The sequence below is a fragment of the Somniosus microcephalus genome, chromosome 4 (assembly GCF_052327205.1).
Source record: "Somniosus microcephalus isolate GS21.2 chromosome 4, FLI_Smic_1.0, whole genome shotgun sequence".
Lineage (NCBI taxonomy): Eukaryota > Metazoa > Chordata > Chondrichthyes > Squaliformes > Somniosidae > Somniosus > Somniosus microcephalus.
This window is the reverse complement of record NC_140990.1, coordinates 270,753,225-270,774,784: the sequence shown is the minus strand read 5'-3', so window position 1 is coordinate 270,774,784 and position 21,560 is coordinate 270,753,225. Positions and strand designations below refer to the sequence as shown.

Sequence of the window (21,560 nt, the reverse complement as noted above, 5' to 3'; positions counted from 1 at the left end):
CGCATCCGCTGATAAGGGCCGCACTCGGGCGATCGCGGCGAAGATAAGGGCCGCACTCGGGGGCTGAAGGGAGACGGCGTCGGGGGACGGGTGAAGACCGCCAAGCGCGGGAAAACCGCCATTTTGTGGGCGGAGGACGACGGCAAGAGCGGGAAGCCGCCATCTTTGATAACAAGTAAAGAAAATAAAATCTGAGAAATTGCAAATCTACAATGCCTAAACATGGGAATATTAGCACCTTTGATAGTGACCTCGAAGATTGGGCCATATATGTTGAAAGAGTAAAAAATTATTGTAAGGCCAATAAAATTCGTGACCAAGATAAAGCTCTAACATTATTAAATTTAATGGGTGCGAAGACATACGGGCAATTGAAACACCTGTTATCACCAGATGAACCGACGGATAAGACGTTCGATGAGATTGTTACTGTCCTGAAAGATCATCTAAACCCCACGCCGCTGATGCTAGCGGAACGATTTAAATTTTACGACAGAAGGCAGCTACAGCATGAAAGCAATGCTGAATATTTGCTGGAATTGCGTAAATTAGCGAAATATTGCCAGTTTGGAACGGGACTGACAGAGGCACTTCGAGACAAATTTGTGTGTGGTTTATTTAAACAGGATACACAAAAGCGACTGCTCGAGGAGAATGAGCTGACGCTTGAGAAGGCGGTCACTATGGCAGCAGCACACGAAGCCGCAGCGAGAGGCACGGCAGTAATGCAGCTACGGTCACCGGAGCTCAGTGCACACAAATTGGGTGTGAGTTCTGGCAAATGTTATCGTTGTGGAAAGACAACGCATGATCAGAACCAGTGTTGGTTTAAAAACCAAGAATGTAGAACTTGTGGTAGGCTTGGACATATAGCTAGAGTATGCAGGTCAGCGAAGAAGACCAGCAACAAGAAGTCACCGCAAGGGAAATACGCAAAGGTACACAAGGTGGCCGAACAGGAGTCCGATTCAGACGCAAGCAGTATTGAACTGGCTAGCTTAAGGGTACTCAACGTTGGTAAGGGTGCAGACCTTCAGACAATTTGGGTTACTCTTCAGATAGAAGGAGTCCAAGTAAAACTGGAATTGGACACTGGATCGGCATTGACGGTCATAAATAAGAAAGATTACGGAAAGTTATTCCAACATATTCCCCTACAGGATACGGGGATTATATTGAAAACATACACGGGGCAAAGAGTGTACCCCATCGGGAAAATAGAGGTTGCAGTGGTCCACAAGGGCGAAGACAGTCAAATAATGGACTTATATGTGATATCTGAAGGAGGTCCTCCACTACTAGGACGGGAGTGGATTAGGAAAATGAATATGGACTGGCATTTCCTACAAACAATAACGAGTGAGAACTCGGTGAAGATAGTCGGCCCAGACTCTGGAACGGATGATGGTAAGCCCAACTCAGGTGCAAAAGACAAAGTTTCAGCACAGAATTCCACTGAGCAACAACAACATAGTTTAACTGTGGATTCTGAGTCTGGCAAGTCTACTGATGTGCCCATTTCTGAGGGACACCGGGCTCGAACTCAACTCCATTTCAAACTACAACAGCAATTAGAACAAATGCTTCGCCGTTTTGAGCAAGAGTTGAATGCAACGAAAGAGTTCTTTGATATAGAGTTGGAGAATCTGGAAAGACAACAGAAGCAGCTGATGGAGAAAATGGAGCAGGAGCACACAAAACGTCTGATGTCAGAGGAGTTAACGGTCAGCCAACTCCTGCATATGCTGAAGGACAGGACTCTGAAATGGGAAAAACTTGAACACGAACTTCAATATTCAAACGAAAGGGGTTCGGAGCTCTCAAAGGTTATTGGAAGAGCTGAGGTGGCAACACAGACTGAGATGACTGCAACAGAGCAGCCCTTGGATGCCAAAAGTACGCTGACTCACGTCAACGTAGAACAACAGACCGCTGAAACAGCTGCTTCGGGAGAGGGATTGAATAGTCCGATCAATCAATCTCCAAAAGAAGTTGAAGTAGTAAAATCTCAAATGAGGTCATTAGTAAACGACTTGCTGAAAGCCCAGAAAAAGCTGGATGAAGAGGTACGCATGAAGAAGTCTCTTCAGGAAAGATGTCTGGACTTGGAACAAAAGCTGGCTAACGCCCAGCTGGGTATGGAGGAAATAGAAGACCCTCTCGCTGGCCTAGATCAGGACGACACCGAATATTACTATGTCCTGTCCTGCCCAACTTGTAACTTCGACTCCCACCATACAGAAATCATGGAGGAGCACCGAAAGTCTACAGAACATCGGGAGAAGGTGGCTCTACTACGGAAAAAGGAGGAAGAGAAGGAGGAACTGCGCATGCAGCTGGCAGCTGACGGAGCCCAGAGAGTCTCCAAGAAGCAGAAAAGGAAAAGTCGAAACAGAAGATGACCCATCTGAACCATTATTACCTCTACCAGATCACACACGTGGTCCCTCCGAACGGAGCCAATTCAGTTCGGAAGTTCAAACTGTTAAATCCATGGAAGGACTATTGAATGAGTCACTCCAGCAACGTGAACCGACTACACCACAGAGATTGAATCTGTGAACTGTTTTCCGCAGAGACTGAATCTGTGATCTGTTTTGACATGAAGTTATCTATGTATCTATGTTATTCTGTTATGTAAACCTGAAGTTATATATCACAGAATCACAGAATCACAGAAACCCCACAGTGCGGATAGAGGCCATTTCGGCCCATCGAGCCTGCACCGACATATATCCCACCCGATCCCCGTAACCCCTACACCAACACATATCCCCGTAACCCCACGTATTTAATCCCCCTAACACTAATGTCAATTTATCATAACCAATCAACCTAACCCGCACATCTTTGGACTGTGGGAGGAAACCGGAGCACCCGGAGCAAACACGGGGAGAATGTGCAAACTCCACACAGACAGTCGCCCGAGGCCGGATTCGAACCCGGGTCTCTGGCGCTGTGAGACAACAGTGCTAACCACTATGCCACCGTGCTGTATGTATATATGTTATTACGTTATGTTAAATGGGGAGATGACTGTAAAGCTAGGAAGGGAGGAATGTTGTGTATGTAATATGTGTGCTACTTTGAACCTATGGACAGGACTGCACTATTTGTAGGGCGTAGTGATACGCAGTACCACTCCTGGCCATAGGGGTATAAATAGTACTGTGGGTACTGATCTCCCCTCAGTTCCCGCCTGTGGGCATGAAGTAAAGATCTACGTGTAGTCCCTACCTCCAACCAGTAAAGACCTGTTTGAGTTATACGTTTAAGTCTTTGTGTTAATTGTTCAATACAATACACATACTTAACAGATATGATTCCTTTCTCTCTGCCCAAAAGTTGTCTCCTGTCCTGGAAAAGACCCAAAAACTAGAAAAATAATGATTGCTGTCTCATTGCAGCTACAAATAAGCAGTTAGGAACCTAGGAATATAAGAACAGGAGTAGACCATTCAGCGACACGAGCCTGTTCCACCATTCAATTAGATCAAGGCGGATCTGTATCTTAATTCCATCTACCTGCCTTGGTTTTGTAACCCTTAATACTCTTGCCTAATAAAAAATCTATAAATCTCAGTTTTAACATTTTCAATTGACCATTTCCACAATCCTTTGTGTGAAGAAGTGCTTCCTGAATGGCCAAGCTCTAATTTTAAGGTTATGTCCCCTTGTTCTGGACTCTGCCACCAGTGGAAATAGTTTCTTTCTAACTACACTATCAACTCTTTTAATCATCTTAAACACCTCAATTACATCGTTCCTTAATCTATACTCAAGGGATTACAAGCTTAGTCTATGCAAATCATCCTCATAACGTAACCCTTTTAGCCCCATCGAGGTTAATAATAGTCTCCTTAAATTGGTTTCCAGAGTTGTATATACAGCCTGTACCTTGGACAATATCTGATCCCAGTCACTCCATAATGATGAACCTATGGGACCACAGTGCCATATTCACATTTAAAAGCTACTAAGATGAATCACTGTGCATAAAGAATAGGGCCTAGAAATTCATTGTAGCCACTTTTGGGGCGGTAAAGTCGGGCGGCCGCTAAAGTTTGCGCCCGGCGCAAAATCAAGGCCACTTCTCCGATATTCATTAGCTTCGCCCTAAGAGTTTGCTCGAGCGCTAAAACTGGCGCTGCACGCCTCTCTTTAGGTGCTAAGCCGGAGGTGCTGAGCGAGAGCGCCGAGGCCGGGCGCAGCGCAGGTGCGGCCATCTCGTGATTGACAGCAGACACCCTGGCGCCGGCCAGCTCTTAAGGGGGAAGAGTCGACTTGGTCTGCTGCCACGCCCTGGATAGTGGAGCCCTCCAGCTAGGCCTGAACACTGCTGCTGGACCCAAATAGCGCCTGAAGCCATGCAGAAGGCCCGTGAACGAGCGCAGCGCTTCTCAGAGCTTGATCTGAGTGTGCTGGTTGGTGGTGTGGAGAAGAGGCGCCATATATTGTACCCGGACAATGGCAGGAAGGCGCCGGGCCGCGTCTACCGGAGAGCCTGGAGGCATGTCGCCAGCAAGGTGTCAGCCAACAGCGAGGTCCCCAGGAGCGGTGTCCAATGCCGCAAAAAGTTTAATGACCTCACTCGGATTGTCAGGGTGAGTACCCTTTCCAGTGTCCTCCTCATCCTTGCATGTGCACCTCACATTATGGGCAAAGGGACCTGAAAGCCCTAATGGCCAGCCCTCATCCAGCAGCTATGGGACAGGCATGAACATCAATTGCACATTCTGCACTTAACACACTGGCCAAGCTATTCCACCATGGGAGGCAGTGCACACAAGGTCAGGGCTACACACTGGCCAGGCTATTCCACCATGGGAGGCAGTGCACACAAGATCAGGGCGACACACTGGCCAGGCTATTCCACCATGGGAGGCAGTGCACACAAGATCAGGGTGACACACTGGCCAGGCTATTCCACCATGGGAGGCAGTGCACACAAGATCAGGGCTACACACTGTACTTAGAGGCCGTCCTTTCTCTTGCAGGCCAAGCTGGCCAATAATAAGAAGAGCCGGACTGCGACCGGGGGAGGCCGACCCCAGATCCAGCCGCTCACCGAGCTGCAACATCACGTGGAGCGCATCATGGGTGGCCGGGTGATTGGCCCCGTTGCATGTGGAGATGCCGACACTGTTCTGGGCACCAATGGTAAGGACATCACCTTTTGGACCTCTCTCGTCCCACTTGCGCATCAGATCTACATCCTTTGCCACTGTCCGACCAATGCGCTGAATGCCACCACTCATGCATCCCTTGCTGATGCCCTCTCCTCACTCTAAAGCTACTCTTGTGCCTTCCTGCTTTCAGATGGTGAGGAGGAGGTCCCTGAACTTGCCAGTGACAGCCCCTCAGAAGAGGAGGAGGAGGAGGAGCAAGAGGAAGGCGGCCCGTCAGGGGAACCCTCAGCCGCGGCAACCCATGTGAATGTAGGGGACACGTCTTCCCTGGAGGGGAGCGTGGCGGAAGTGTCGGAGGGGAGGGGAGCTCATGGGACCTGCGGCCTGCAGAAACGCGGGAGGGGGGTGGAAGCTCAGCGGCCTTCTCCCCAGAGGGGGGAAGGGTCGGAAGGGAGTCCAATTGCTGGGCCCAGCGGCGTCCAGCAACGCAGGAAGGGTCGGCCAGCTCGGCGGCCTTCTCCCCAGAGGGGGGAAGGGTCGGAGGGGAGTCCAATTGCTGGGCCCAGCGGCGTCCAGCAACGCAGGAAGGGTCGGCCAGCTCGGCGGCCTTCTCCCCAGAGGGAGAGTCCGGCCTCCAGTCCGGAGATGGTCTTCGCCGAGGCGATGGAACGCCTCGAGGACTTGTCCGCGGACTCGGAGCGCCGGCACACGGAGCTCATGGGGGTAGTGGCACGGTTGCCTGAGGCCATCGAGCCCCTCTCTCGGAGTGTGACCGACGTCGGGGCCTCACAGGCCATCAGTTTGGTGGAATTCGGGGCAGAGCAGGCAGCGAGTCGGGCGGCATTCGGGGCAGCTCAGGCAGCGAGTGGGCAGCTGATCAGTGGTGCCGTGCAGTCACTGGGTGCTCTGATGAGGTCACTGAACAGGTCAACACGGGCACTCACTGCTGCCACACTCGCTGTGTCAGCCAGGCATCGCCAGGGCACCCGGCGCGCTGCAGCAGCACAGCGGTCTGTCCCTCGGCAGATTGGTGCGCATGCTGCAGTGCTGGCCCAGGCGAGTGCCAGTGTCTCAGGCGACCAGCAACGCCTGCCATCCGCCAGCTTGCCCCCATTCCTCCAGCCGCCACTGCCACTCCCAGTGGAGCTGCCAGGAGCTGCTGCAGCGACTGATGCTGGCCAGCCACAGCTGCAGCATTCAACAGCCGCCTGCTCGACGGCCAGACCTCGACTAGGCCGACCCCCAAGGGCATCTGCCATCACGACATGTGCCCCTCTGGAGCCTGCCCCCAGCCTTGCAGCAGCCAATGGCCTTACTTTGAGGAGGAGCAGCAGGGCGGGCAGGGGCCATACAAAGATGGCCAAGGCATCGCCCTAGCGGGCCAAAAAGTCGAATGTGTGGCCAGTTGTGTTTGTTTTTTGAGGCCGAGAATTGGATGTTTGTTTTTTGAGGCCGAGAATTGGATGTTTGTTTTTTGAGGCCGAGAATTGGATGTTTGTTTTTTGAAGGCCGAGAATTGGATGTTTGTTTTTTGAAGGCCGAGGATGTGATGTTTGTTTTTTTACAAAGGCCGAGGATGACGGCCATTTTAGTTGCACTGTTTTGTTAATCCTCTCCAGGTTGTGGGAGCGAGTAATGTGTTTGAGTGTTTTTTGGGGGTTTCGTCTGTTATTGGTTTTCATGTGGGAAGGGCCCTGAGTTTGTACAATAAAGCATTTTATTTATTAACATTGTCCATGTTTGATCTTTGAAGTGTTTGTTGCCTTAACCAGCTGAGGGCTTGCGGAGCGGCTGCAATCATGTTCTTTCATTGGCACAAGCCATTCCCTGACAGGGGTCCTAGAAGTGACGTTCAATAAGCCGCCGACGGGCGGCCCTTGGACCTTGTGCCTCCCTCCTGGGCTGGTACTCCTCGTCCTCCTCCTCCTCATGCTCCTCCTGCTCCTCCTCCTCCTGAGGTGGTGGTCCAACATGAGGTGGCAGTGCTTGAGTCCTGCGGATAGCCAGGTTGTGCAGCATGCAGCAAACGACGACGAATTGGGAGACTCGCTCCTGCGAATACTGGAGGGCTCCCCCGGAGCGATCGAGACAGCGGAACCGTTGCTTGAGGACGCCGATTGTTTGTTCTATGATGTTCCTAGTCGCTTGATGGCTCTCGTTGTATGCCTCTTCAGCAGGGGTCGAGGGCGCGCGGAGCGGGGTCATGAGCCAGGTACACAAAGGATAGTCTTTGTCTCCGATAAGCCATCCTCTTGGGTGAGGCTGTGCCTGGAACATGTCAGCCACAGTTGTCTGTCGCAGGATAAAGGCATCGTGGCTGCTGCCTGGAAAGCGGGCATTGACAGCTAGGATGCGCTGCCTGTGGTCACACACCAGCTGTACGTTGAGGGAATGGTAGCCCTTCCGATTGGGGTAATCCTCGGCATGCTCCAAAGGTGCCCGCAAAGCCACATGCGTGCAGTCAATGGCGCCCTGCACCATGGGGAAGCCCGCTATTCTTGCAAATCCCACTGCACGCTGCTGCTGCTTGTCCAGGGTCATGGGGAAGGAGATGAATTGATGTCTCCTTCTGAAAAGGGCTTCGGTCACCTGGCGGATGCAGCAATGCACGGCGAACTGGGAGATGTTAGCGATGTCCCCAGCAGCGGATTGGAAGGAGCCGGTGGCATAGAAGTTGAGAGCCACCGTCACCTTCACTGCCACCGACAGAGACGTCCTGCGCATCAGCTGTGGCTGCAGATCTCTGTGAAGCAGCTGGCAGATGTCTGCAACCACCTCCCTTCTGAATCGCAGCCTCCTAACACACATCGCGGCAGACATGGTCAGATAGGAGGACTGCTGGCGGTATACCCTGGATGGGTAAGGCCTCAGTTGGCGACGCCTGTTGCCCCCTCTGCGTCTAGCCAGGGCTGCCACTCTCTCACGGCGTCTGTAAGCCCTTCTGGCATAAGGCTGAAAGTCAGCGTTGGCACCCAATGCAGCCCCCATTATATGCTGGCAAACACTGAGCTCTCAATGAAGGCAAAGATAATTGCTAAGCTCTGGCCTGAGCCAAAAATACCTGTCCTAGTGTTGGTCCAAACCAGTAAGCTCTCCTCCGTGGTCTCTCTCCAAAAAACCGTTGCACAAGAGTGAATGCTGCAAAATGGCTGGCCTTTATAGTGCAGGGTAAGTGCCCTTTAATTAGCGCTCCCCGCGGCCCGCCTCGGCTGTGTACCGTTCCACTTCACAGTCATTAGGGCCGCCCGGCGCACAATGGGCCGGCGCGAGTGAAGTTCCGGTTCGGGGTGCACAAAGGGCGCTGCACGACAAAATGACGTCATGATCTGCGCGCGCAGCAGGGCGCGCGCTAAGACTTTGCGCCGGCGCTAAATGTGTACTGAAGTTGGGGCGAGGCGCAGATCGCGCTGCGCCCGGGCGCTAAGCGCCTAGCGCTCGAGATCTACTCCTCCTAAGGCGCTAACGGCTGGTGCGCCCAACTGAATTTCTAGGCCTAAGAGTTTACATATTTTAGCATTTATTGGCAAGGAAGCAATTTACATGAATCTGAACATGTTCTTAAATCGACAGTGTTTATTATTAAAATGATTTAAAATGATGTCAAATCTGAGAAAATGTTTACAAATAGGTGGAAATAAGAACAATATGATTAAATGGAACTGGAAATAAAATGAAATTAAAAATGTGTATAAATTGACACAATATTGTAAATGTTAACTTTCTAGGTGGTGAGTACATTGGTAAATAGTTTGGCCATTTATACACAGAAGTCTTTATGTTGGTTACATGAATCAGCGCTTAGTGTCATTTTTTAACAACATGTTTATAGTAGAGACAACTGATCCATCATTAGTTCCCGCTTAGAATGAGCAATCATTTAATCTCATATGAACGAAAGTGTATATGGGGCAGGTTATATAACATTACATCACACATCCTTTTAGGAGTTTCTGATCATCAAAACGTATCAAAGGTCCAACTACAACTATGAGCTCACTTATCATTCAGTCAGTCTTAAGTTCTACAGGGACCCAAGAACCAAAGAAAAACTTTTTTTTAATTTTTAATGTGACCCAATGATTGTTGGGGTGTAGGCAATGAGTTTTTTACATTTATATTGAACATGTTAAATAAAATTCACATTAAAACATACAAATGTATGTTGAAATGTTTAAGTGTCCTAATCCAAATTGTACACTCTCGGGAGCCGCAAGCCTACATTTCGTTGTACTGCACTTGTGCACTAACAATGACAATAAAAGTTGATTTGATTTGATTTGATTTGAGGATATTGCACTGGTGACAATGCATTGCAGGAACTTTTTCATAAATGTTGAGTTCTGCAGGAGAGAGGGGTTCCTGAGTGTCCTTTACATGAGTGAAAGAGCCTACATAATGTAACAGTAATGGTGTGATATTTTAGTTACAACATGATGTACCTTGAAAACTAACCTGAGTGTGCTACACAATACAGAAATGTAATTATAGCAAACAGCAGTGAAATATCAGATTTATCCCCATTGCACTTAGCATGATGTTCTGGGAAGTGAAAATATCACTAATACATACATATAAGTAAATCATTCTCAGGAGTGGAGTTTGTGATCTGATTGGTTAGTGATCAGATAACAATCTCTGGTAGGGTATAACTAATTTCAAAGCAGTACCTCAGGAATTTGGAATTCTTCACTCATAGCCTGGACGTCACTGTTGGAGATAATGGATGGTGCCTAATACATTCGTGCAACATTCCTCCATCTGCTATTTTCATCGAGATACTGATTTATTTTAAATGGGTTAATGCCTCTGATAAAATAACAGATAAAGGAATGTAATAGGTATATGCCAAGCATGTGTTTACTAATATTGCCAACAGTAAATTCTAGGCTATAATGTGTTTGTGTACTTTGTGCTTTAATAAATTGCCTCAATCTTACTATGGGATGAAAATGTTTCGAATCGATATAGAATAATGATTATATTGTGTAAACATACTACAGTAAACTCTTGTTTAAATGGCACTTAATCATCCGGAATACTTTAATAACCGGCAAAATAGAGAACCAGTAATCTTGCCGAATCCATCCAGCACTCGTTTTGCCGAGTCCGAGTCTCCCGTGGTAGCTGAGTTAGTCAGTGGTTTTTATTTTTGTTTGTATTAAAAATTGCCTTGGTAGGTATACCTCTCTGTTATCCAGAATTTTTCATCAACCGGTACCATCCTGGTCTCATAGAGTTTACTGTAGTTCTATATTGAAATTATGGTACCTCAAGTTTACTGTGAACATTTATGCAGTTTCATGCTTTAATGGGCTCTATTCCTTCAGCAAAGAACCAGTATGATCCCAGCATGGAGCTCTAGTAAAATAGCACACCAAATAACAATGAAAACTGTGGTCCTAAAAATCCATGTCCATTCCAGTATAATCTCACCACAGCTTCGGTTGATGTTCACTGAAAGACCCGGAAACAAGCTGAGACCTGGTTACGCTGGGTCCAACCTTTCCCCAGAGATTCCTCTATGGCCTGTTGAATGACGGAGCTTCTCCCACCCCAAACATGGCCATCACTGTAAGGGCATGGCCAGGGGCACGGATGCCAAACATCAAAAATTCTGTGTCTACAGCTTTCAGTGGTGGTCAGTGATACACATGGTCAGATCAGGTGAGTGAAAGTGGGGCCCACCTGGGATTCTAAGTTGGGACCGGGGCTTGGTTCCCCAGAGAGGAATGGAATTAATAAAACAAATTCTATGTTACCCCCTTGCCAAGGGATCTGCTGGAGGCACCATAAAGTTGTTTCTGGGGATGGAAACTCAGAACTAATTAGAAAACCTGTCCGAACCCTGGACAGCAGCAAGGATTCCCACAGGGCACAATTCAATGCAAGTGCTGAGATCACAGGCCCAATGATTTTTGGGGCTAATAGATTTTGTGGAGATTATCTGCCTGAGTCCAAGTGGCTGTTAAAGGGCTAACATTAATATTATCCCAGGACATACATAACATGAAGTTTCATTAAGATTTAAAGGAGAACTGAGACCTTGAACGCGCTACTTGAAAGATTGGTAAATCAGATTCAATAGAAACTTTCAAAGGTCAATTGGACATGTACTTGAAGAGGACTAATTTGCAAGGTTATGGGCAAACAGTTATGGAGTGGGACTAATTTGGATAGCTCCTTCTAAGAGCCAGCACAGGCACAATGGGCCGAATGGCCTCCTTCTGGGCTGTAAGATTCTATAATTTTAGGAGTGACAGCAAGAGATGTCATGTGGAACAGGACACACATTGTTCAAAAATCTATAGCTGAAATTACACCAAATGTGAGTGTAGTGTAACCAGCAATTAATCTGACAATAGACAACTTTTTCTATTGCCTTCCAGTAATCCTTCATTCCTTCCAAGGGCAAATGGATCAATCCTGCACTCCCGACGGGGAGCCACTTTTCAATGGAGCATGGATCAAGAAAGAACTACAACAATGAGTTTTGAACCGTGAATCAATGAATTTACTCTCGAATGAAACTTCTAAATATCAGTTGCAAGCTAATTCCTCTTCAGATATATCAGCAGTGGCAGATTATTTTTCAAAGTAATAGCAAATGACAAGAGAATAAATCTTACACAAAGCAAAATAGTCATTATTTATTGGTATGAAATTATACCAGGTTATTCAATTTTATTTTGTTCTTAATTAGACCTGCAATTATCCCAACAGCTTTACATAGATCCAAAGTGCACTGTTTGTTTGGAATAGGTAATATTGTCAATTGGAAAATGTACAAAAACTGCAAATAATATGCTAATAACTCAGAGATTGAGGGTTATTCATTATTTTGGAGAGAACAAAATAAAACACATTTTAGAGACCTGGATTGTTATATCTTATCAATGCAAATGATTGATATAGTAGCTTAATGGGAGTAGTCATAATGGTTTTTTGTTCACTTTAAAATATTTTCTGACATTAGTGACTGAGAGAGAAACATTGATGGAGGAAGTGGGACATATGGATGTAGACATGACTGTAGGCCAAACCACTTAGACCGTGGTCCTTGTCTGTATACCACTGAAATATAAAGGAAAAAGAAAATTATCATTAATTTTGTTTTGAGATGACAGTTGACTTTTTTGCAAACCCTTCCAAAAATCAACTACATACAGTACTAGCCTTTTTTTTAACATTCTGAAACTATTCCTAATAGCCTGCATTTTTTTTCATGTCATAGTTTTTTTCCTATTTAAAGTTGCTGATTTCCATACATGCTTTGGACTAAAATATTTTCTTTGTGATTTTTTTTTTAATGATTGGTCTGAAATCTGAAACTACATTTTGAGAGTCAATATAGAGTCATACAGTCATACAGCACAGAAAGAGGACCTTCGGCCCATCGCGTCCGCACCGGCCATCAAGCCCTATCTAATCTAATCCCATTTTCCAGCATTTGGGCCGTAGCCTTGTATGCTATGGCATTTCAAGCACTCATCCAAATGCTTCTTGAATGTTGTGAGGGTTCCTGCCTCTACCACCCTTTCAGGCAGTGAGTTCCAGATTCCAACCACCCTCTGGGTGAAAAAGTTTTTCCTCCAATCCCCTCTAAACCTCCTGCCCCTTACCTTGAATCTATGCCCCCTTGTTATTGACCCCTCTACTAAGGGGAAAAGTTCCTTTCTATCCACCCTATCTATGCCCCTCATAATTTTGTATACCTCAATCAGGTCCCCCCTCAGCCTTCTCTGCTCCAAGGAAAACAACCCCAGCCTGTCCAGTCTTTCTTCATAGCTGAAGCGCTCCAGCCCAGGTAACATCCTGGTAAATCTCCTCTGCACCCTCTCCAAAGCAATCACATCCTTCCTATAGTGTGGCGACCAGAACTGCACACAGTACTCCAGCTGTGGCCTTACCAGCGTTTTGTACAGCTTCATCATAACCTCCCTGCTCTTATATTCTATGCCTCGGCTAATGAAGGCTAGTATCCCATATGCCTTTTTAACCACCTTATCCACCTGTTCTGCTGCCTTCAGGGATCTATGTACATGCACACCAAGGTCCCTCTGATCATCTGTCTTTCCTAGGGTCTTCCCTTGCCTTGTTAGTCCATCCAAAATGCATCACCTCACACTTTTCAGGGTTAAATTCCATTTGCCACTGTTCCGCCCAGCTGACCAACCCATCTATATCGTCCTGTAGCCTGAGGCTTCCCGCCTCGCTATTTACCACCCCACCAATTTCCGTGTCATCTGCGAACTTACTGATCATACCTTTTACATTCACATCCAAATCATTAATGTAGACCATAAACAGCAAGGGACCCAGCACCGATCCCTGCGGTACCCCACTGGACACAGGCTTCCAGTCACAAAAACAACCTTCCACCATCACCCTCTGCCTTCTGCCACTAAGCCAGTTTTGGATCCAATGTGCCAAGGCACCCTGGATCCCATGGGCTCTTCCCTTCCTGACCAGTCTCCTATGCGGGACTTTATCAAAAGCCTTACTGAAATCCATGTAAACCACATCCACTGCACTACCCTCATCCACACACCTAGTCAGCCCCTCGAAAAATTCAATCAAATTGGTCAGACATGATCTTCCCTTGACAAAGCCATGCTGGCTAGCCCTAATTAATCCCTGCCTCTCCAAGTGGAGACCAATTCTGTCCCTCAGAATTTTTTCCAATAATTTCCCTACCACTGATGTTAGGCTCACTGGCCTGTAATTCCCTGGTTTATCCCTACTACCCTTCTTGAATAATGGTACTACATTAGCTGTTCTCCAGTCCTCTGGCACATCCCCTGTGGCCAGAGAGGTTCTGAAAATTTGTGTCAGAGCCCCTGCAATCTCCTCCTTTGTCTCACATAGTAGCCTGGGATACGTCTCGTCCGGGCCTGGGGATTTATCCACTTTTAAGCCTGCTAAAACCGCTAGTACCTCCTCCCTCTCGATGCTAATATGTTCAAGTATATCACAGTCCCCCTGCCTGATTTCTATGTCCACATCGTCCTTCTCCATAGTGAACACAGATGCAAAAAATTCATTTAAAACCCCACCTACATCCTCTGGCTCTACACACAGTTTGCCACTTTGGTCCCTACTCTTTCCCTAGTTATCCTCTTACCCTTAATATACTTATAAAACACCTTAGGATTTTCCTTTATTTTGCTCGCCAGTGTTATTTCATGGCCCCTCCTCGCTCTCCTAATTTCTTTTTTAAGTATCCCCCTGCACTTTTTATACTCCTCTAGGGCTTCCTCTGTCTTTAGTCCTTTGTATCTGCCAAAAGCCCCCCTTTTTTTCCTAATCCATTCTCGTATATCCCTTGACATCCAAGGTTCCCTGGGCTTGTTGGTCCCACCCTTGACCTTTGCGGGAACATGTTGCCATTGTACTCTCTCAATTTCCTTTCTGAAAGACTCCCATTGCTCCGATGTGGATTTTCCTTCAAGTAGCTGATCCCAGTCCACATTGGCCAGATCCTGCCTTATCATATTAAAATCGGCCTTCCCCCCAATTTAGAACCTTTTATTTTCGGTCCATCCTTGTCCTTTTCCATGACTACCTTAAATCTCACCGAATTATGGTCACTGTCACCAAAGTGCTCACCTACTAACACTTCTACCACTTGCCCGGCCACATTCCCTAGAATTAGGTCCAGTACCACCCCCTCTCTTGTAGGACTTTCTACATGCTGGCTCAAAACGCTCTCCTGGATGCACTTTAAGAATTCTGCACCCTCTAAGCCTTTCACACTCTGACTATCCCAGTTAATATTGGGGAAGTTGAAATCCCCCACTATAATTACCCTATTATTTGCACACTTCTCTGAGATTTGCCTACATATCTGTTCCTCTATCTCCCCCTGGCTGTTTGGGGGCCTATAGTACACTCCCAGCAAAGTGCTAGCCCCCTTTTTGTTTTTAAGTTCAACCCATATGGCCTCATTAGAGGAACCTGTTAATATATCATCCCTCCTTACAGCAGTAATTGCCTCCTTAATTAATATTGCGACACCCCCTCCTCTTTTACCCCCCCCCCCCCTCTGTCTCGCCTGAAGATTCTATACCCAGGAATATTGAGCTGCCAGTCTTGCCCCTCCCTCAACCATGTCTCCGTGATAGCAACAATATCATACTCCCATGTGTACATCAACACTTTCAGTTCATCCACCTTATTCGTAAGACTCCTTGCATTAAAATAAATGCCATTTAGCCTTGCCCTACTCCCTTGTGCCGTTACATATTTGCTCTGCCTTCCAGTCTGACTTATTTTTTCCTCTATATTTGGCTGTACATCACCCCCTATTATAGCTCCACTCTGTATCCCATCCCCCTGCCAAGTTAGTTTAAACCCCCCCGAACAGTGCGAGCAAACCTCCCCGCAAGGATATTTGTCCCGTTCTGGTTCAGGTGCAACCCGTCCGACTTGTACAAGTCCCACCTTCCCCAGAAGCAGGCCCAGTGATCCAGGAAACTAAAGCCCTCCCTCCTGCACCAACTCTTTAGCCACGCATTCATCTGCTCTCTCCTCCTATTCCTATACTCACTAGCACGTGGCACCGGGAGTAATCCAGAGATTACAACCTTTGGGGTCCTGCTCTTTAGTCTGCTGCCTAGCTCCCTAAATTCTTGCTGCAGGACCTCATTCCTCTTCCTACCCATGTCATTGGTCCCAATGTGAACCACGACCTCTGACTGCTCACCCTCACCCTTCAGAATGCCCTGCAGCCGTTCAGTGACATCCTTGACCCTGGCACCAGGGAGGCAACAAACCATCCTGGAGTCACGTCTACGGCCACAGAAACACCTATCTGTTCCCCTTATGATAGAATCCCCTACCACTATTGCTCTCCCACTCTTTTTCCTCCCTTCCTGAGCAGAAGCACCCCTGGTGCCAGGGATATGTATCATTCATATCTGAAGGGCATGGAATGGTCCATTTCTATACGAACTGCTACAGCCTGAGAATTGCATGTTAAAGTACAAATTTGTCCCCACATATCCATATCTCCGCCCTGCTCTCTGAGTTTGGCTTGTTGCTGGGTGTATGGGATTGAAGGAGTCAACTCTCTTGTGCTTATCAAAATTACTAAATAGATTGATTAGTGCTTTCTATACCCTTTCCATTCTAATATCCTTGTAAGTGAACCATCTACTGTCTTCCATAATCACTCCCCACAAAGCCATACTCATTTTTGAACCACTTAGGAACATAGGAACAGGAGTAGACCACTAAGCCCCTCAAGCCTGTTCTGCTATTCAATTAGGTCATTGTTGATCTGTATAATAAGTACATCCACCTGCCTTGGCTCCATATCCTTTTATACCCTTATCTAGCAAAAATCTAATCACTCTTAGATTTAAAATTATTAATTGAGCTAGCATCTACTGCTTTTTGCGGGAGAGAGTTCCATGCTTCTACCACCCTTTGTGTGAAGAAATGTTTCCTAACTTCTCTCCTGAGTGGCCTGGCTCTGATTTTAAGGTTATGTCCCCTTGCCCCAGATTCCCCCACCAGCGGAAAAAGTATCTCTCTACCTACCCTATAAATTCCTTTCAAAATCCTAAAAACCTGAATTAAATCACATTTAACCTTCTATATTCCAAGTAATACAAGTTGAGTTTATGTAATCTCTCTTCATAATCTAACCCTTGGAGCCCTGGTAACATTCTGGCGAATCTGCACTGCCCTCCTTCCAAGGCCCATATATCCTTTCTAAGGTGTGGTGCCCAGAACTGTACACTGTACTCTAGATGTGGTCTAAGCAGGGCTTTGTATAGCTATAGAAAAATTTCCTCTCCTTTATAATCTAGCCCTCTAGTGATAAAGGCTAACATTCCACTAGTCTATTTGATTATTTTTTGTACCTGTGATCTGTGTACATGGACTCCTAAATCTCTTTGGACCACCACTGTTCCTAGCTTTTCACCATTTAAATAATACTTGGATCAATCCTTTTTTGGTCCAAAATGAATGACCTCACACTTGCCTGTGTTGAAATCCATCTCCCACAGTTTCGCCCAATCACTTACTCTATCAACATCTCTTTATAATTTTATGCTCCCGTCTACACTACTTACTATACCACCAATCTTTGTGTCATTGCAAACTTGGATATATGGCTCTCTATTGTGTTATCTAAGTCATTAATAAATATAGTGAATATTTGAGACCCCAGCACAAATCCTTGTTGATCATCACTAGTCACTTCCTTCCAATTCAAGCACACATCCATTATCCCTACTCTTTGCCTTCTATCGCCTAACCAGGTCAATAATTTGCCTTCAATTCCATGAGCTTTGATTTAAGCTAACACTTTTCTCTGACTTTAACTGTTTTCCAACTAGCTTATCATAGTAAGCAATGGAATAATTAGCTGGGTAGGGGAAGAGTTAAAATTGCCACCTACTACTTGACAACAGGCATTCAAAAGCCTGTTTTATGTTTAGCAAAAAACTGCTGTACTTTTTAAGATTGATGGTGAGCACCCTTTACCACTATGCCTTTGTATTATATGTGTGGCATAGGTAAGGTAATATGTGAAAGAGAGTAAGTGCCCAGAATGAGAAAATAATTTTGATGTACAGCAGTTTGAAGTGAACTATTGTCTAAACATCAACATGCAAGATACTACATAAAGCAATAGCAAAATAGCCCATGCTTCCAATCTTAGTCAGTACTGCAATCAAATTTGAATTAAATGCAAACTTATTGATAGGTAGGATGTTGTGGAGAACAAAAATTAATCTCAATGCACCAGTCATATAGATTCACGGTTTATTTTTCTTTTGCATGGATCACTTTTAAGGTACTTTTTTTTAGGTCACCTGTGTCACACAGCAAAAGTATAGGCAGGAGGACCATTTCCAGGCCTCTGTCACACGCAAAGATAGGCAGCATTGTAGGCAGTATGGATGAAAGCATAAAATTACAAACGGATATCAACAGATTAAGTGAAAGGGCAAAACTGTGGCAAATCGATTTCAGTGTAGACAAATGTGAGGTCATCTACTTTGGACCTAAAAAAAGGATAGAACAGGGTACTTTCTAAATGGTGAAAAGCTAAAAACAGTGGAGGTCCAAAGTGACTTGAGGGTCCAGGTACATAGATCAATAAACTGTCATGAACAGGTACAGAAAATAATTTAAAAGGCTAATGGAATGCTGGCCTTTATATCTAGAAGACTAGAATACAAGGGGTAGAAGTTATGTTGTAGCTATACAAAACCCTGGTTAGACCACACCTGGAGTACTGTGAGCAATTCTGGGCACCACACCTTAGGAAGGACATACTGACCTTGGAGGGAGTGCAGTGTAGGTTTACCAGAATCATACCCGACTTCAAGGGTTAAATTACGAGGAGAGATTATACAAATTAGAGTTGTATTCCCTAGAATTTAGAAGGTCAATGTTTTCAAGGTATTAAGGGAAACAGATAGGGTAGATAGAGAGAAACTATTTCCGCTGGTTGGGGAGTCTAGGACTAGGGGACATAGTCTAAAAATTAGAGCCAGACCTTTCAGGAGTGAAATTAGGAAACACTTCTACATACAAAGGGTGGTAGAAGTTTGGAACTCTCTTCTGCAAATGGCAATTGATGCTAGATCAATTGTTAATTTTAAATCAGAGATTGATAGCTTTTTGTTAACCAAAAGTATTATGGGATATGGGTCAAAGGCAGGTATATGGAGTTAAGTCGCAGACCAGCCATGATCTCATTGAATGGTGGAACAGGCTCGAGGGGTTCAGTGGCCTACCCCTGTTCCTATGCTGCTTTTGAAGTGTGTAAAAGTGGCCCAGGATGACTTTCCAACAATTTGCCCTGAGATACTTACTCCAGAGGGTAATCAATATCTTCCTATACATATATATTCAACATGAATTTTCTCTTGAGCTTTTCCCGCTTTGCCACCGTAACTTTGGCAGAGGTTTGGTGAAAACCCTGTTTGCACGCATAAATTCAGCTCCTGCTAAACTCATGGCAGCGGAGTGGGAGAAGCTCTGAGGAAATTCCCAGCGATTGATTCTTTATTAATGGGCCAGATCTTGCTGGAGTGGAGCATGTCATATTAGTTAGACATTTTTCTGCACCCTTCAGCTTAAAATAATTTTGCCCCGTAAGTTGCTGGAAGCACGAGCTGATAATGACGTGGAGAGGGAAACATGGCATCTGGCACCTCGGTGATCGGCGGGACCAACAACGCATCTCCTTAACCAATGAGATTTAAGGATTGAGAAACAGAAACAACTGAGAAGGAGGGTGAATTAGAGTTAAATCATGTACAGAAAGAGAAATAAAAAGTGAGGAAAAGATTGGATTAAGAGGGAGAGGAAAAAAAGTAAGACAATTTTTTCTTAATCTTAATTACCTCCAGGAACAATTTACCACCTGCAGGAATGAGACTCCACAGTTTCAATTGTTCCCTTTCTGGACTGGAGAGATTGAGTGGCATTGCAGGAAATAAATCTCATCATTAAATGGTACCTTATATCATTAAGTACCAGCCCAAACTTTCTGCGGCAAGTTTAATTAGTTTTAACAATGTATATGCAGCCATTTCTTGAAACTCATGGGGTGGTGGTTGACGGCAAACTCCCGTTTTCATGAGGCTAATGTCCAACAAATTTAAAATTTGACATTTTTAAAATATCTAACAACAATTGACTACATGCAGGAATGAGATTGAACACTTTAAATTGTTCCCATTCTGGGCCAAAGAGGTTGATTTGCATTGCATTAACAATTATCACGTTGTTAAAAAGGTACGTGTGCTCTTAATTACCAGACTTAACTTTCTGTGGTGAGTTTAATGAGCAATTAATGTGCAAATCCAGCAAGTTCTTAAAAATAATGTGGAGATTAAGGGCGAGATGCCGTTTGTGCGAAGTAAATCGACCAGCAAGTTCTGGAGATTCGCAACTCACAGCATATCCCTTAATCCCCTGAACTTGCTGCCGAATTTGTCCATTAATAATGGCGTGTGATGTTAACACACCATTATTTTTCCAGCAAGAACTGGCCCAATATATTCCATGTGGTTATATTTCATGGTTTAATACAAATAATTTCTGCAAGAATAATGAACCATAAAGCAGATGAAGTGACGTTTTGTAAACTGCTAAGCCTTAACGTACCATTGCTTGGAAATCTACTTCTTTGTCAACAAGAGCCTTTGAAATCTGTGCTGCTTGCTGGAAATGGACGTTATCTGAAAAAGAGTGTATTAGTGAAATGATGTTCCAGTCTACTTGATATGTTAAAGCAAAGGCAAACAAGTTGCATTAGCTGTAAGTGATAATTCCAAATGACACATTCAAAAAATCTGACATTGGGAAGCATTATAATGCATTAAATTGTACAAATATGCATTCTGTAAATATATACAGAAAATTACTCAGATGTTAAATAGGATGTCTAATGTTTCATAATGAAGTATTATTGCTTGCTCAGTATTTGCTCTGCAGATTGGTTCCCGATCTGCAGTTTAAATATAACTATGATTTGCTTAAGCTATTGGATGATCCAGAATCTATCAAGCTCACCATCTGCTGTTCCATGGATGAGGAGATAATCAACAGATCTGAAGTTTTTAGCTCTTTCCATCACTGTAGAATTCTGAAAAGCAATTAAAAGAATTATAGGAAAACTTCTCAGTTAGAAACTGATGACTAAGCACAGAATATTAAAGGATTACAGAAGGCTCATGTCCAGTCGTATACTTTATTTCAATTGATTTAAAATTTAAAACAATTTTTTTTTTTTAATCGAGAATTCAGGTACTGCTTAGTGAAAAGATCCAGGTATCCTAAGATGTTCATTCTGGTATGTGCATTTAAAAGGGCACCAGATGAGATTGTGGTTGTGGCTAATACACAGCCCACAAAAGGTAGATAGGGTATTGGGAGATGTGTCTATTGGTCACTGTGGTCTCCTGGAATTCATTTTAATCGACTTCAGGTTTTGAAGAGGAACTTCCCAAATGTTTTTTCCCTGAATTGGACTAGGGTTTTTTCTGGGTGTTTTGCCTCCCCCAGATAACCATGTGTCTGCTGGTGGGTGGGAGGCATTGGGGATCATGATGCTCAATTGCACCATGACTGTGTGGGACAGACTCAATGGACCTGCTAGTCTATTCCTGTTCGTAATTTTCATGTTGGTAATAATGATATGTCTGTCAGTATCACAAGCTTAGATGTTTCTGTGTTAATTGCTTATGACAAAACTTTTGGGGAATTTATCAAATCTGTATTTATTTTGAATCATTATCTATTATAAACTTAACATAATGATTACTCATAATTTAAAAAATCCAGAGTGAAATTTAGAGACTATTTTAACCTTAAAAAAACAAAATCAAAGAAATGTAGGAAGACGATATTTTTAATTGGACTGCATACGTGCTCTGAAGTGCAGTAGGTTACTTGTAATTG

General features: G+C 45.0%; 1 protein-coding gene across 2 annotated transcripts in view; it reads right to left on the bottom strand.

Moving 5' to 3' along the window:
- Nucleotides 1-11,768: 11,768 nt before the first annotated feature.
- The window catches only part of fap (fibroblast activation protein, alpha), a 149,854-nt gene continuing 140,062 nt past the window's right edge, over nucleotides 11,769-21,560 (bottom strand). For both annotated transcript variants that reach the window (XM_085986421.1, XM_085986422.1), the window contains 3 exons: nucleotides 20,673-20,745; nucleotides 20,265-20,338; nucleotides 11,769-12,200 (listed from right to left, as the gene is read on the bottom strand). In XM_085986421.1, the coding sequence (XP_085842547.1) occupies nucleotides 12,099-12,200; nucleotides 20,265-20,338; nucleotides 20,673-20,745 (249 nt within the window). In that variant the 3' untranslated portion in view covers nucleotides 11,769-12,098. The remainder of the gene's footprint in view (nucleotides 12,201-20,264; nucleotides 20,339-20,672; nucleotides 20,746-21,560) is intronic.